General features: G+C 61.1%; 1 protein-coding gene across 2 annotated transcripts in view; it reads right to left on the bottom strand.

Moving 5' to 3' along the window:
• Positions 1–2,856: 2,856 nt before the first annotated feature.
• The window catches only part of RBM10 (RNA binding motif protein 10), a 43,993-nt gene continuing 32,275 nt past the window's right edge, over positions 2,857–14,574 (bottom strand). For both annotated transcript variants that reach the window (XM_065653191.1, XM_065653192.1), the window contains 7 exons: positions 13,507–13,653; positions 10,833–10,901; positions 9,766–9,990; positions 8,079–8,132; positions 5,756–5,874; positions 4,019–4,118; positions 2,857–2,987 (listed from right to left, as the gene is read on the bottom strand). In XM_065653191.1, the coding sequence (XP_065509263.1) occupies positions 2,934–2,987; positions 4,019–4,118; positions 5,756–5,874; positions 8,079–8,132; positions 9,766–9,990; positions 10,833–10,901; positions 13,507–13,653 (768 nt within the window). In that variant the 3' untranslated portion in view covers positions 2,857–2,933. The remainder of the gene's footprint in view (positions 2,988–4,018; positions 4,119–5,755; positions 5,875–8,078; positions 8,133–9,765; positions 9,991–10,832; positions 10,902–13,506; positions 13,654–14,574) is intronic.

Below are 14,574 nucleotides of genomic sequence, written 5' to 3'. Positions count from 1 at the left end.
AGAATTCCTTCAGAATTTCTTTAGAATTTCTTTAGAATTCCTTAGAATTCCTTCAGAATTCCTTTAAAATTTCTTCAGAATTCCTTCAGAATTCCTTCAGAATTCCTTTAAAATTTCTTCAGAATTTCTTCAGAATTCCTTCAGAATTCCTTTAAAATTTCTTCAGAATTCCTTCAGAATTCCTTCAGAATTCCTTCAGAATTTCTTTAGAATTTCTTTAGAATTTCTTCAGAATTTCTTCAGAATTCCTTCAGAATTCCTTCAGAATTCCTTTAAAATTTCTTCAGAATTCCTTCAAAATTTCTTCAGAATTTCTTTAGTTTCTTCAGAATTCCTTCAGAATTCCTTCAGAATTTCTTCAGAGTTCCTTTAGAATTCCTTTAGTTTCTTTAGAATTCCTTTAGAATTCCTTCAGAATTCCTTCAGTTTCTTTATAATTTCTCCCAAATTCACAATTTCTTTAGGATTCCTTTAGAATTTCTTCAGAAGTCCTTCAGCATTCCTTCAGAATTTCTTCAGAATTTAGAATTCCTTAGAATTCCTTAGAATTCCTTTAGAATTCCTTCAGAATTCCTTCAGAGCTTCTTCAGAATTTCTTCAGGATTCCTTCAGAATTTCTTTAGAGTTCCTTTAGAATTCCTTTTACATTAGGCCAAACCTTGCTATATGAGGCCTAATCTTGCTCCATTAGGCCCGGTCTTGCTCCATTAGGCCCAACCTTGCTATATTAGGCCCGGTCTTGCTCCATTAGGCCCGGTCTTGCTCCATTAGGCCCAACCTTGCTATATGAGGCCTAATCTTGCTCCATTGGGCCTGGTCTTGCCCCATTAGGCCCCGTCTTGCTCCATTGGGCCTGGTCTTGCTCCATTAGGCCCCGTCTTGCTCCATTGGGCCTGGTCTTGCTCCATTAGGCCCAACCTTGCTATATGAGGCCCAGTCTTGTTACATTAGGCCCGGTCTTGCTATACGAGGCCCAGTCTTGCTGTATGAGCCTTAGTGTTGCTGCGTTAGGCCCGGTCTTGCTATACGAGGCCTAGCGTTCCTCCATTAGGCCCCGTCTTGCTCCATTGGGCCCAATGTTGCTCCATTAGGCCCGGTCTTGCTCCATTAGGCCAAACCTTGCTATATGAGGCCTAATCTTGCTCCATTAGGCCCGGTCTTGCTCCATTAGGCCCGGTCTTGCTCCATTAGGCCCAACCTTGCTATATGAGGCCTAATCTTGCTCCATTAGGCCCGGTCTTGCTCCATTAGGCCCGGTCTTGCTCCATTAGGCCAAACCTTGCCCCATTAGGCCCGGTCTTGCTCCATTAGGCCCAACCTTGCTATATGAGGCCCAGTCTTGTTACATTAGGCCCAGTCTTGCTATACGAGGCCCAGTCTTGCTGTATGAGCCTTAGTGTTGCTGCGTTAGGCCCGGTCTTGCTATACGAGGCCTAGCGTTCCTCCATTAGGCCCGGTCTTGCTCCATTGGGCCCGGTCTTGCTCCATTAGGCCCAACCTTGCTATATTAGGCCTGGTCTTGCTCCATTAGGCCCAGTCCTGTTACATTAGGCCCGGTCTTGCTATATGAGGCCCAGTCTCACTACATTAGGCCCGGTCTTGCTATATAAGGCCCAGTCTCACTACATTAGGCCCGGTCTTGTTACATTAGGCCCAGTCTTGCTATATGCGGCCTAGCGTTGACCCCTTAGGCCCGGTCTTGTTCCATTAGGCCCCGTCTGGCTCCATTAAGCCCAGTCTTGCTACATGAGGTCTAACATCGTTCTATAGGGTCCAGTCTCGCTACATTAGGTCCAGTATCGCTTTTTAGGCCCAGTCTCGTTAAGTTAGGCTCAGCCTTGCTTAATTAGGCCCAATGTGGCTCCATTAGGCCCCATCTTCAGGAACCCCCCCAAAAAAAGGGACCCAGGAGTTCGGGACACCCCAAAAAAGGGACCCAGGAGTTCGGGAAACCCCCAAAAAAGGGACCCAGGAGTTCGGGGAACCCCAAAAAAGGGACCCAGGAGTTCAGGAAACCCCCAAAGAAGGGACCCAGGAGTTCGGGACACGCCTAAAAAAGGGACCCAGGAGTTCGGGACACCCCAAAAAAGGGACCCAGGAGTTCGGGGAACCCCAAAAAAGGGACCCAGGAGTTCAGGAAACCCCCAAAAAAGGGACCCAGGAGTTCGGGACACCCCAAGAAAGGGACCCAGGAGTTCGGGAAACCCCCAAAAAAGGGACCCAGGAGTTCGGGACACCCCAAAAAAGGGACCCAGGAGTTCGGGGAACCCCAAAAAAGGGACCCAGGAGTTCAGGAAACCCCCAAAAAAGGGACCCAGGAGTTCGGGACACCCCAAAAAAGGGACCCAGGAGTTCGGGACAGTCCAAAAAAGGGACCCAGGAGTTCGGGACACCCCAAAAAAGGGACCCAGGAGTTCGGGAAACCCCCAAAAAAGGGACCCAGGAGTTCGGGACACCCCTAAAAAAGGGACCCAGGAGTTCGGGACACCCCAAAAAAGGGACCCAGGAGTTCGGGGAACCCCAAAAAAGGGACCCAGGAGTTCAGGACACCCCAAAAAAGGGACCCAGGAGTTCAGGACACCCCAAAAAAGGGACCCAGGAGTTCGGGACACTCCCAAAAAAGGGACCCAGGCGTTCAGGACACCCCCAAAAAAGGAACCCAGGAGTTCGGGGAACCCCAAAAAAGGGACCCAGGAGTTCGGGGAACACCCCAGAAAAGGGACCCAGGAGTTCGGGACACCCCAAAAAAAGGGACCCAGGAGTTCGGGAAATGCCTAAAAACCAGGGACCCAGGCGTCCAGGCCCCTCTCCCCCACCCCCCAAGTCGAGTCCCAAATTTCTCTTTTTTTCACCCATTTATTTAAAAAACCCCAAAACCACGCGGGGGGGGGGGGAGGGGCCACCCGGGGGGTGTGGCCAAAGGGGGCGGAGCCTCAGGGTCCTTCGCTGAAACGCGTCACCCCCCCGGGGCGGGGCCGGGCGGGGGCCTGGGGGGGACAGAGGGGTCACGAGGGGTCACCCCGGTGTCCCCTCCCGGCAAGTGACCCCATGTCCCCCTGTCCCCATGTCCCCCTGTCCCCCTGTCCCCCCGTCCCCATGTCCCCCCGTCCCCGTGTCCCCGTGTCCCCCTGTCCCCATGTCCCCATGTCCCCATGTCCCCCTGTCCCCATGTCCCCCTGTCCCCGTGTCCCCGTGTCCCCCTGTCCCCGTGTCCCCGTGTCCCCCTGTCCCCATGTCCCCATGTCCCCATGTCCCCCTGTCCCCATGTCCCCCTGTCCCCGTGTCCCCCTGTCCCCATATCCCCCTGTCCCCCTGTCCCCACATCCCCCTGTCCCCCTGTCCCCATATCCCCTGTCCCCCTGTCCCCCTGTCCCCCTGTCGCCCCGTCCCCCTGTCCCCCCGTCCCCATGTCCCCATGTCCCCCGTCCCCATGTCCCCCTGTCCCCATGTCCCCCTGTCCCCCTGTCCCCATGTCCCCCGTCCCCATGTCCCCCTGTCCCGCCGTCCCCATGTCCCCCGTCCCCATGTCCCCCTGTCCCCCTGTCCCCATGTCCCCCGTCCCCATGTCCCCCTGTCCCGCCGTCCCCATGTCCCCCGTCCCCATGTCCCCCTGTCCCCCTGTCCCCATGTCCCCCGTCCCCATGTCCCCCTGTCCCGCCGTCCCCATGTCCCCATGTCCCCCCGTCCCCATGTCCCCCTGTCCCCCTGTCCCCACATCCCCCTGTCCCCCTGTCCCCTTGTCCCCCTGTCCCCATGTCCCCCTGTCCCCCTGTCCCCACGTCCCCATGTCCCCACGTCCCCTTGTCCCCCTGTCCCCCGTCCCCACGTCCCCACGTCCCCCTGTCCCCACGTCCCCATATCCCCCTGTCCCCCCGTCCCCATATCCCCCTGTGCCCTTGTCCCCCTGTCCCCATATCCCCCTGTCCCCCCGTCCCCATGTCCCCCTGTCCCCTTGTCCCCCTGTCCCCACATCCCCCTGTCCCCATGTCCCCCCGGTGTCCCCCCGTGTCCCCGTCACCTCTCGGCGCCGCCCCAGCCCCGTCCCCTCCTTCCATCCCATCGCCTGCAGCATCCGGCAGCCCAGGGTGGCCTCGCGGGGGAGGGGCCCCTCGGCGTCCCTGTCACCCCAAGGACCCCCCAGTGTCACCCACGGGGCGCCGGGGCGCCCCCCCCCCCAGCACCCACCGTCGGGGTCAGTGGGGGTCTGTGGGGTCAATGGGGGGTCTATGGGGTCAATGGGGGAACTATGGGGTCAATGGGGGGTCTGTGGGGTCAATGGGGGATCTATGGGGTTGATGGGGGTCTATGGGGTCAATGGGGGATCTGTGAGGTCAATGGGGGTCTGTGGGGTCAATGGGGGGTCAATGGGGGTCTATGGGGTCAATGGGGGTCTATAGGGTCAATGGGGGTCTATGGGGTCAATGGGGGTCTGCGGGGTCAATGGGGGGTCTATGGGGTCAATGGGGGTCTATGGGGTCAATGGGGGAACTATGGGGTCAATGGGGGTCTGTGGGGCCAATGGGGGGTCAATGGGGGTCTACGGGGTCAGTGGGGGGTCTGTGGGGCAAATGGGGGATCTATGGGGTTGATGGGGGTCTATGGGCTCAATGGGGGTCTATGGGGTCAATGGGGGGTCTGTGGGGCCAATGGGGGATCTATGGGGTCAATGGGGGTCTGTGGGGCCAATGGAGGGTCTATGGGGTCAGTGGGGGGATATGGGGTCAATGAGGGTCTGTGGGGTCAATGGGGGTCTATGGGGTCAATGGGGGATCTATGGGGTCAATGGGGGGTCTATAGAGTCAATGGGGGTCTATGGGGTCGATGGGGGTCTGTGGGGTCAATGGGGGGTCTATGGGGTCAATGGGGGGTCTGTGGGGTCAATGGGGGTCTATGGGGTCGATGGGGGTCTGTGGGGTCAATGGGGGGTCTATGGGGTCAATGGGGGATCTGTGGCGTCAATGGGGGTCTATGGGGTCAATGGGGGGTCTGTGGGGTCAATGGGGGGTCTTTGGGGTCAATGGGGGGGCCTGTGGGGTCAATGGGGGGGTCTGTGGGGTCAATGGGGGGTCTGTGGGGTCAATGGGGGAACTATGGGGTCAATGGGAGGTCCATAGGGTCAATGGGGGTCTATGGGGTTGATGGGGGTCTATGGGGCCAATGGGGGGTCTATAGAGTCAATGGGGGTCTATGGGGTCGATGGGGGTCTGTGGGGTCAATGGGGGGTCTTTGGGGTCAATGGGGGATCTATAGGGTCAATAGGGACCTACGGGGTCAATGGGGGTCTGTGGGGTCAATGGGGGATCTATAGGGTCAATAGGGATCTACAGGGTCAATGGGGGTCTGTGGGGTCAATGGGGGATCTATAGGGTCAATAGGGATCTACAGGGTCAATGGGGGTCTGTGGGGTCAATGGGGGGTCTATGGGGTCAATGGGGGATCTATAGGGTCAATGGGGGGTCTATGGGGTCAATGGGGGATCTATAGGGTCAATAGGGATCTATGGGGTCAATGGGGGGTCTGTGGGGTCAATGGGGGGTCTATGGGGTCAATGGGGGTCTGTGGGGCCATTGGGGGGTCTATGGGGTCAATGGGGGGTCTGTGGGGCCAATGGGGGGTCTATGGGGTCAATGGGGGGTCTGTGGGGAAAATGGGGGGTCTATGGGGTCAATGGGGGGTCTATAGGGCCATCGGGAGGTCTATAGGATCTGTGGGGTCCATGGGGGGTCTATGGGTCCGTGGGGCCCGTGGTGCTCACCCCGGGGCGGGGAGGGGTCCCCCGAATCGGCGCCGTTTGGTGTCGGGGGGTTCGGGGTTGGCCCCTCCCCCCCCGCCCTGTTTCTCCCTCCGCTCGGCCGCCCGGTCCCGGTACTTGAGCTGGGGGCGGGGGGAGCACCCATGGGTGCCCGACCCCCGACCCCCGGCACCCATGGGTGCCCCCCGACCCCCCTGGGGCCCCCCGACCGCCACAGCTCCCATGGGGACCCCCCCCAAATCCCACCAAACCACATGGGTGCCCCCAAACGCTCCCAGCACCCATGGGTGCCCCCGGCCGCAGGGTCAATGGGGGGGTCTATGGGATCTATGGGGGTCTATGGGGTCAAGGGGGGGGTCTATGGGGTCAATGGGGATCTACGGGGTCAGTGGGGGGCCTATGGGGTCAAGGGGGGGTCTATGGGGTCAGTGGGGGGTCTGTGGGGTCAGTGGGGGGTCTATGGGGTAAATGAGGATCTATGGGGTCAATGGGGGTCTGTGGGGTCAATGGGGGGTCTATAGGGTCAATGGGGGTCTATGGGGTCAATGGGGGTCTACGGGGTCAATGGGGTGTCTATGGGGTCAATGGGGGTCTATGGGGTCAATGGGGGATCTATAGGGTCAGTGGGGGGTCTATGGGGTCAATGAGGATCTATGGGGTCAATGGGGGGTCTATGGGGTCAATGGGGGTCTCTGGGGTTAAGGGGGGGTCTATGGGGTCAATGGGGATCTACGGGGTCAGTGCGGGGTCTATGGGGTCAATGGGGGATCTATAGGGTCAGTGGGGGGTCTATGGGGTAAATGAGGATCTATGGGGTCAATGGGGGGTCTATGGGGTCAATGGGGGGTCTATAGGGTCAATGGGGGTCTATGGGGTCAATGGGGGGTCTATGGGGTCAGTGGGGGGCCTATGAGGTCAATGGAAGGTTTATGGGGTCAATGGGGATCTAAGGGGTCAATGCGGGTCTATGGGGTCAAGAGATGGTCAATGGGGTCAAGGGGGTCAATGGGGGATCTATAGGGTCAATGAGGGGTCTATGGGGTCAGTGGGGGGTCTATGGGGTAAATGAGGACCTATGGGGTCAATGGGGGGTCTATGGGGTCAATGGGGGTCTACGGGGTCAGTGGGGGGTCTATGGGGTCAAGGGGGGGTCTATGGGGTCAATGAGGTGTCTACGGGGTCAATGGGGTGTCTATGGGGTCAATGGGGATCTATGGGGTCAGTGGGGGATCTATGGGGTCAATGGGGATCTACGGGGTCAGTGGGGGGTCTATAGGGTCAATGGGGGTCTACGGGGTCAGTGGGGGGTCTATGGGGTAAATGAGGATCTATGGGGTCAATGGGGGGTCTATGGGGTCAATGGGGGTCTCTGGGGTCAAGGGGGGGTCTATGGGGTAAATGAGGATCTATGGGGTCAATGGGGGGTCTATGGGGTCAATGGGGGGTCTATGGGGTCAGTGGGGGGCCTATGAGATCAATGGAAGGTTTATGGGGTCAATGGGGATCTAAGGGGTCAATGGGGGTCTATGGGGTCAAGAGATGGTCAATGGGGTCAAGGGGGTCAATGGGGGATCTATAGGGTCAATGAGGGGTCTATGGGGTCAGTGGGGGGTCTATGGGGTAAATGAGGATCTATGGGGTCAATAGGGGGTCTATGGGGTCAATGGGGGTCTACGGGGTCAGTGGGGGGTCTATGGGGTCAAGGGGGGGTCTATGGGGTCAACGGGGGGTCTATGGGGTAAATAAGGATCTATGGGGTCAATGGGGGGTCTATGGGGTCAATGGGGGTCTATGGGGTCAGTGGGGATCTACGGGGTCAATGGGGGTCTACGGGGTCAGTGGGGGATCTATGGGGTAAATGAGACTCTATGGGGTCAATGGGGGGTCTATGGGGTAAATGAGGATCTATGGGGTCAACGGGGGGTCTGTGGGGTCAATGAGGATCTACGGGGTCAGTGGGAGATCTATGGGGTAAATGAGGATCTATGGGGTCAATGGGGGGTCTGTGAGGTCAATGGGGGTCTATGGGGTCAAGGGGGGGTCTATGGGGTCAGTGGGGATCTATGGGGTCAATGAAGTTCTATGGGGGGTCTTTGGGGTCAATGGGGATCTATGGGGTCAATGGGGGGTCTATAGGGTCAGTGGGGATCTATGGGGTCAATGGGGGTCTATGGGGTCAATAGGGGTCTATGGGGTCAATGGGGGATCTATGGGGTCAATGGGGGTCTACGGGTACCCCCCAACCCCCCAAACCACGCGGGTGCCCCGTATCCCCATGGGTGCCCCCCCCCCAAAATGGGTGCCCCCCACCCATGGGTGCTGGTACCTCCATGTCCTCCAGGGGGGGCTGGTGGCTCCTCCGCTGCAGCTCCAGGTTTTGCTGGGGGGGGGGGACGACACCCCATTAATGGGGGGACCCCAAAACCCTGGGGGGGTCCCCAAGACCCAATGGGGTCCCCAAGAATTGGGGGGGTCCCAAAAATCCAGGGGGGGACCCCAAGAATTGGGGGGGGGGGGGTCCCAAAAAATCCAGGGGGGGTCCCCAAGACCCAATGGAGTCCCCAAGAATTGGGGGGGTCCCCTAATATACAATGGGGGGGGTTCCCCAAATTTGGAGGGTCCCCAATATACAATGGGGGGATCCTCAAAACCACCAAGGGGGTCCCCAAATCAGGGGGGACCCCAAGACCCAATGGGGGGGTCCAAATAATTGGGGGGGGGTCCCTAAATTTGGGGGCATCCCCAAGACCCAACGGGGGGGGTCCCCAAGTTCCCAGGGGGGTCCCCAACATTTCACTGGGGTCCCCAATACCCCAAATGGGTCTCAAATACCCCCAAGAATGGTCCCCAAATCCCCCCCAAAGTGGCTCTTCCCGCCCATGGGGGGTCCCCAAGAACCCAGGGGGGGTCCCCAAGTTCCCAGGGGGGTCCCCAATATGTCAGGGGTCCCCAAAACCCAATGGGGGGACTCCCCAACATCTTCAGGGGTCCCAAATACCCCCAAGAAAACTCCCCAAATCCCCCCCAAAGCGGCTCTTCCCGCCCATGGGGGGTCCCCAAAATCCACCGGGGGGGTCCCCAATATGTCAGGGGTCCCCAAAACCCAATGGGGGGGGTCCCCAAAATCTTCAGGGGTCCCCAATACCCCAAATGGGTCCCAAATACCCCCAAGAAAACTCCCCAAATCCCCCCCAAAGCGGCTCTTTCCGCCCATTGGGGGGTCCCCAAAACCCACCGGGGGGGTCCCCAATATCCCAGGGGGGGTCCCCAACATTTCACTGGGGTCCCCAATACCCCAAATGGGTCTCTAATACCCCCAAGAATGGTCCCCAAATCCCCCCCAAAGTGGCTCTTTCCGCCCATGGGGGGTCCCCAAAACCCACTGGGGGGGTCCCCAATATGTCAGGGGTCCCCAAAACCCACTGGGGGGGTCCCCAATAAGTCAGGGGTCCCCAAAACCCAATGGGGGGGGTCCCCAAAATCTCAGGGGTCCCCAGTACCCCAAATGGGTCCAAAATACCCCCAAGAAAACTCCCCAAATCCCCCCCAAAGCGGCTCCTTCCGCCCATGGGGGGTCCCCAAGTTCCCGGGGGGGTCCCCAATATGTCAGGGGTCCCCAAAACCCAATGGGGGGACTCCCCAAAATCTCAGGGGTCCCCAATACCCCAAATGGGTCCCAAATACCCCCAAGAATGGTCCCCAAATCCCCCCCAAAGCGGCTCTTCCCGCCCATGGGGGGTCCCCAAAACCCAATGGGGGGGTCCCCAATAAGTCAGGGGTCCCCAAAACCCAATGGGGGGGGTCCCCAAAATCTCAGGGGTCCCCAAAACCCAATGGGGGGGTCTCCAAAATCTCAGGGGTCCCCAATACCCCAAATGGGTCCCAAATACCCCCAAGAAAACTCCCCAAATCCCCCCCAAAGCGGCTCTTCCCGCCCATGGGGGGTCCCCAAAACCCACCGGGGGGGTCCCCAAAATCCCGGAGGGGGGTCTCCCCATCAATTCGGGGGGTACCTTGTGCAGCCCCGAGAGCTGCTGGTGCCTCAGCAGCGCCTCCTTGCTGGGGAACTGGCGCCGGCACAGCAAACAGGCCAGTTTGTGCCAGTCGGTGAGCGGCTGCGACCCCGGGGGGGGCCCCCCGGAGACCCCCGGGACCCCCGGCGCGGGGCCCCCCCGCTCGCCCTCCTCCTCGCTTTCGCTCTCCCCGCTGTAGGCGGCCACCAGGCCCCGGGGGGGGCTCTGCGGAAAGAGGGGACCCAGGAGTTCGGGAGGGACACGGAGTTCTATAGGGGATAGGGGTTTGGGGGACCCAGGAGTTCGGGAGGGACACAGGAGTTCGGGAGGACCCAGGAGTTCGGGGGACATCCAGGAGTTTGGGGGAGATAGGGGTTTGGGGGACCCAGGAGTTCGGGAGGAACACAGGAGTTCAGGAGGGACCCAGGAGTTCGGGAGGGACACGGGAGTTCGGGGGAGATAGGGGTTTGGGGGACCCAGGAGTTCGGGAGGGACCCAGGAGTTCGGGGGGACCCAGGAGTTCGGGAGGGACACGGGAGTTCTGGGGAGATAGGGGTTTGGGGGACCCAGGAGTTCGGGAGGGACCCAGGAGTTCAGGAGGGACCCAGGAGTTCGGGGGACACTGGGGTTTGGGGGACCCAGGAATTCGGGGGGGACCCAGGAGTTCAGGAGGGACCCAGGAGTTCGGGGGGACCCAGGAGTTTGGGGAACCCAGGAGTTCTGAGGGACCCAGGAGTTCAGGAAGGACACAGGAGTTCTGGGGAGATAAGGGTTTGGGGGACCCAGGAGTTCGGGAGGGACCCAGGAGTTCGGGGGGGATCCAGGCGTCCGGGGGGGATGTTGGGGGACCCAGGCGTCCGGGGCGGACCCAGGTGTCCGGGGCGGATGTTGGGGGACCCAGGCGTCCGGGGGGGACCCAGGTGTCCGGGGCGGATGTCGGGGGACCCCGGCGTCCGGGAGGAACCCAGGCGTCCGGGAAGGACCCAGGTGTCCAGGGAGGATGTTGGGGGACCCAGGCGTCCAGGGGGGACCCCGGCGTCCGGGAGGGACCCCGGCGTCCGGCTCACCAGGCGCTCGTCGCCCCCCAGCCGGGGCAGCTCCAGGGGCGGGTGCTGGTGCCGCTCGCTCAGGGCGCCCTGGGGGGGCAATCGGGGTCACCCATGGGTGACCCATAACCCCCCATAGCCCCCCATAGCCCCTGAGCCCCATAGCCCCCCATAGCCCCATAGCCCCATAGCCCCCCATAGCGCCCCATGGCCCAATAGCCCCATAGCCCCCCATAGCCCAATAGCCCCATGGCCCAATAGCCCCATAGCCCACATAGCCCCATAGCTCCCCATAGCCCCCATACCCCCCATAGCTCCCCATAGCCCCATAGCCCCCGATAGCATCCCATAACTCCCCATAGCCCCATAGCCCCCATAGCCCCATAGCCCCCCATAGCCCCATAGCCCCCCATAGTGCCCCATAGCTCCCCATAACCCCATAGCTCCCCATAGCCCCATAGCCCCATAGCTCACATAGCCCCATAGCCCCCCATAGCCCCCCATAGCCCCATAGCCCCCCATAGCGCCCCATAGCTCCCCATAACCCCATAGCTCCCCATAGCCCCATAGCTCCCCATAGCTCCCCATAGCCCCCCATAGCTCCCATAGCCCCATAGCCCCCCATAGCGCCCCATAGCTCCCCATAACCCCATAGCTCCCCATAGCCCCATAGCTCCCCATAGCTCCCCATAGCCCACATAGCCCCATAGCCCGATAGCCCCCCATAGCGCCCCATAGCTCCCCATAACCCCATAGCTCCCCATAGCCCCATAGCGCCATAGCTCACATAGCCCCATAGCCCCCCATAGCCCCATAGCCCCCCATAGTGCCCCATAGCTCCCCATAACCCCATAGCTCCCCATAGCCCCATAGCCCCATAGCTCACATAGCCCCATAGCCCCCCATAGCGCCCCATAGCTCCCCATAACCCCATAGCTTCCCATAGCCCCACATAGCCCCATAGCCCCATAGCCCCCCATAGCGCCCCATAGCTTCCCATAGCCCCATAGCCCCCTATAGCATCCCATAGCTCCCCATAGCCCCATAGCTCCCCATAGCCCCCCATAGCGCCCCATAGCTTCCCATAGCCCCATAGCCCACATAGCCCCATAGCCCCATAGCCCCCCATAGCTTCCCATAGCCCCATAGCCCCCCATAGCTCCCCATAGCCCCATAGCCCCCCATAGCGCCCCATAGCTCCCCATAGCCCCATAGCCCCCTATAGCATCCCATAGCTCCCCATAGCCCCATAGCTCCCCATAGCTCCCCATAGCCCCATAGCCCCCTATAGCATCCCATAGCTCCCCATAGCCCCATAGCTCCCCATAGCCCCCCATAGCGCCCCATAGCTCCCCATAGCCCCCTATAGCATCCCATAGCTCCCCATAGCACCCATAGCCCCATAGCCCCCCATAGAGCCCCATAGCTCCCCACAGCCCAATAGCCCCATAGCCCCATAACTCCTCATAGCTCCCCATAGCCCCACAGCCCCATAGCTCCCATAGCCCCCATAGCTCCCCATAGCCCCATAGCCCCCATAGCTCCCCATAGCCCCATAGCCCCATAGCTCCTCATAGCTCCCCATAGCCCCACAGCCCCATAGCCCCATAGCCCCCATAGCTCCCATAGCCCCATAGCCCCATAGCCCCCATAGCCCCACAGCCCCATAGCCCCCATAGCTCCCATAGCCCCATAGCTCCCCATAGCCCCACAGCCCCACAGCCCCATAGCTCCCATAGCCCCCATAGCTCCCCATAGCCCCATAGCCCCATAGCTCCTCGTAGCTCCCCATAGCCCCATAGCCCCCATAGCCCCATAGCCCCCATAGCTCCCCATAGCCCCCATAATGCCCCATAGCCCCCATAGCTCCCCATAGCCCCCATAATGCCCCATAGCCCCATAGCCCCCATAGCCCCATAGCCCCCATAGCTCCCCATAGCCCCCATAATGCCCCATAGCCCCATAGCTCCTCGTAGCCCCCCACAGACCCATAGCCCCATAGCCCCCATAGCCCCATGAGTCCCTATAGCCCCATAGCTCCCTATGACACCCACAGCACCCACGGGCGCCCTGACCTTCTTCTCCAGGATGGCGTACCCCACACCCCATAGCACCCCATAGCCCCATAGCTCCCTATAGCCCCATAGCTCCCCACAGCACCCATGGGTGCCCTGACCTTCTTCTCCAGGATGGCGTCCCCCACACCCCACACCCCATAGCACCCTATGACACCCATGGGTGCCCTGACCTTCTTCTCCAGGATGGCGTCCCCCACACCCCACACCCCATAGCACCCTATGACACCCATGGGTGCCCTGACCTTCTTCTCCAGGATGGCGTCCCCCACACCCCACACCCCATAGCACCCTATGACACCCACGGGCGCCCTGACCTTCTTCTCCAGGATGGCGTACCCCACACCCCATAGCACCCTATAGCCCCATAGCCCCTATGACACCCACAGCACCCATGGGCGCCCTGACCCTCTTCTCCAGGATGGCGTCCCCCACACCCCATAGCACCCCATAGCCCCATAGCTCCCTATGACACCCCATAGCCCCTATGACACCCATGGGTGCCCTGTCCTTCTTCTCCAGGATGGCGTCCCCCACACCCCATAGCACCCTATAGCCCCATAGCCCCATAGCTCCCTATGACACCCCATAGCCCCTATGACACCCATGGGTGCCCTGACCTTCTTCTCCAGGATGGCGTAGCCCGCGTCGGCGGCCGCCGCCTCCCGGCGCTCGTCCTCGCGGGGCGGGGGGGGGTTCCCGGCGCTGCGCCCGCTCTCGCGCTGCTTGTTCAGGCTGCGCGCCCAGCGCTCCATGTCCTTGGCGATCTGCGCAGCACCCACGGGGGTCGCTGGGGGGCATGGGGACCCCCGGGGGCTATTGGGGACCCCTGGGTACTATTGGGGACCCCTGGGTGCTATTGGGGTGCATGGGGACCCCCGGGGGCTATTGGGGACCCCTGGGTGCCACTGGGGTGCATGGGGACCCCCGGGGGCTATTGGGGACCCCTGGGTGCTATTGGGGACCCCTGGGTGCCACTGGGGTGCATGGGGACCCCTGGGCGCTATTGGGGACCCCTGGGTGCTATTGGGGTGCATGGGGACCCCTGGGGGCTATTGGGGACCCCCGGGTGCTATTGGGGACCCCCGGGTGCCATCAGGGTGCATGGGGACCCCTGGGTGCTATTGGGGACCCCTGGGTGCTATTGGGGGGTCTCAGGGCACCCCTGGGCACTATTGGGGACCCCCAGGGGCTATTGGGGACCCCAGGGTGCCATTGGGATGCATGGGGACCCCTGGGTGCTATTGGGGTCTAAGGGGACCCCTGGGTGCTATTGGGGACCCCCAGGTGCCATTGGGGTGCATGGGGACCCCTGGGTGCTATTGGGGACCCCCGGGTGCCATTGGGGTGCACGGGGACCCCTGGGTGCTATTGGGGACCCCCGGGGGCTATTGGGGACCTCCGGGGGCTATTGGGGACCCCCTGGTGCCACTGGGGTGCATGGGGACCCCCAGGGGCTATTGTGGACCCCTGGGTGCTATTGGGCACCCCTGGGTGCTACTGGCGTCTCAGGGCACCCATAGAGGCACATGTGGATCTGTGGGTGCTCTGGGGGTCACAGGGCACCCCTGGGTGCCATTGGGGTGCATGGGGACCCCTGGGCGCTATTGGGGACCCCCGGGTGCCATTGGGGTGCATGGGGACCCCTGGGTGCTATTGGGGACCCCCGGGTGCCATTGGGGGGTCTC

This window comes from Caloenas nicobarica, chromosome 29 (genome assembly GCF_036013445.1).
Source record: "Caloenas nicobarica isolate bCalNic1 chromosome 29, bCalNic1.hap1, whole genome shotgun sequence".
Taxonomy (NCBI): Eukaryota; Metazoa; Chordata; class Aves; order Columbiformes; family Columbidae; genus Caloenas; species Caloenas nicobarica.
This window is presented reverse-complemented; position numbering and strand designations above follow the sequence as displayed.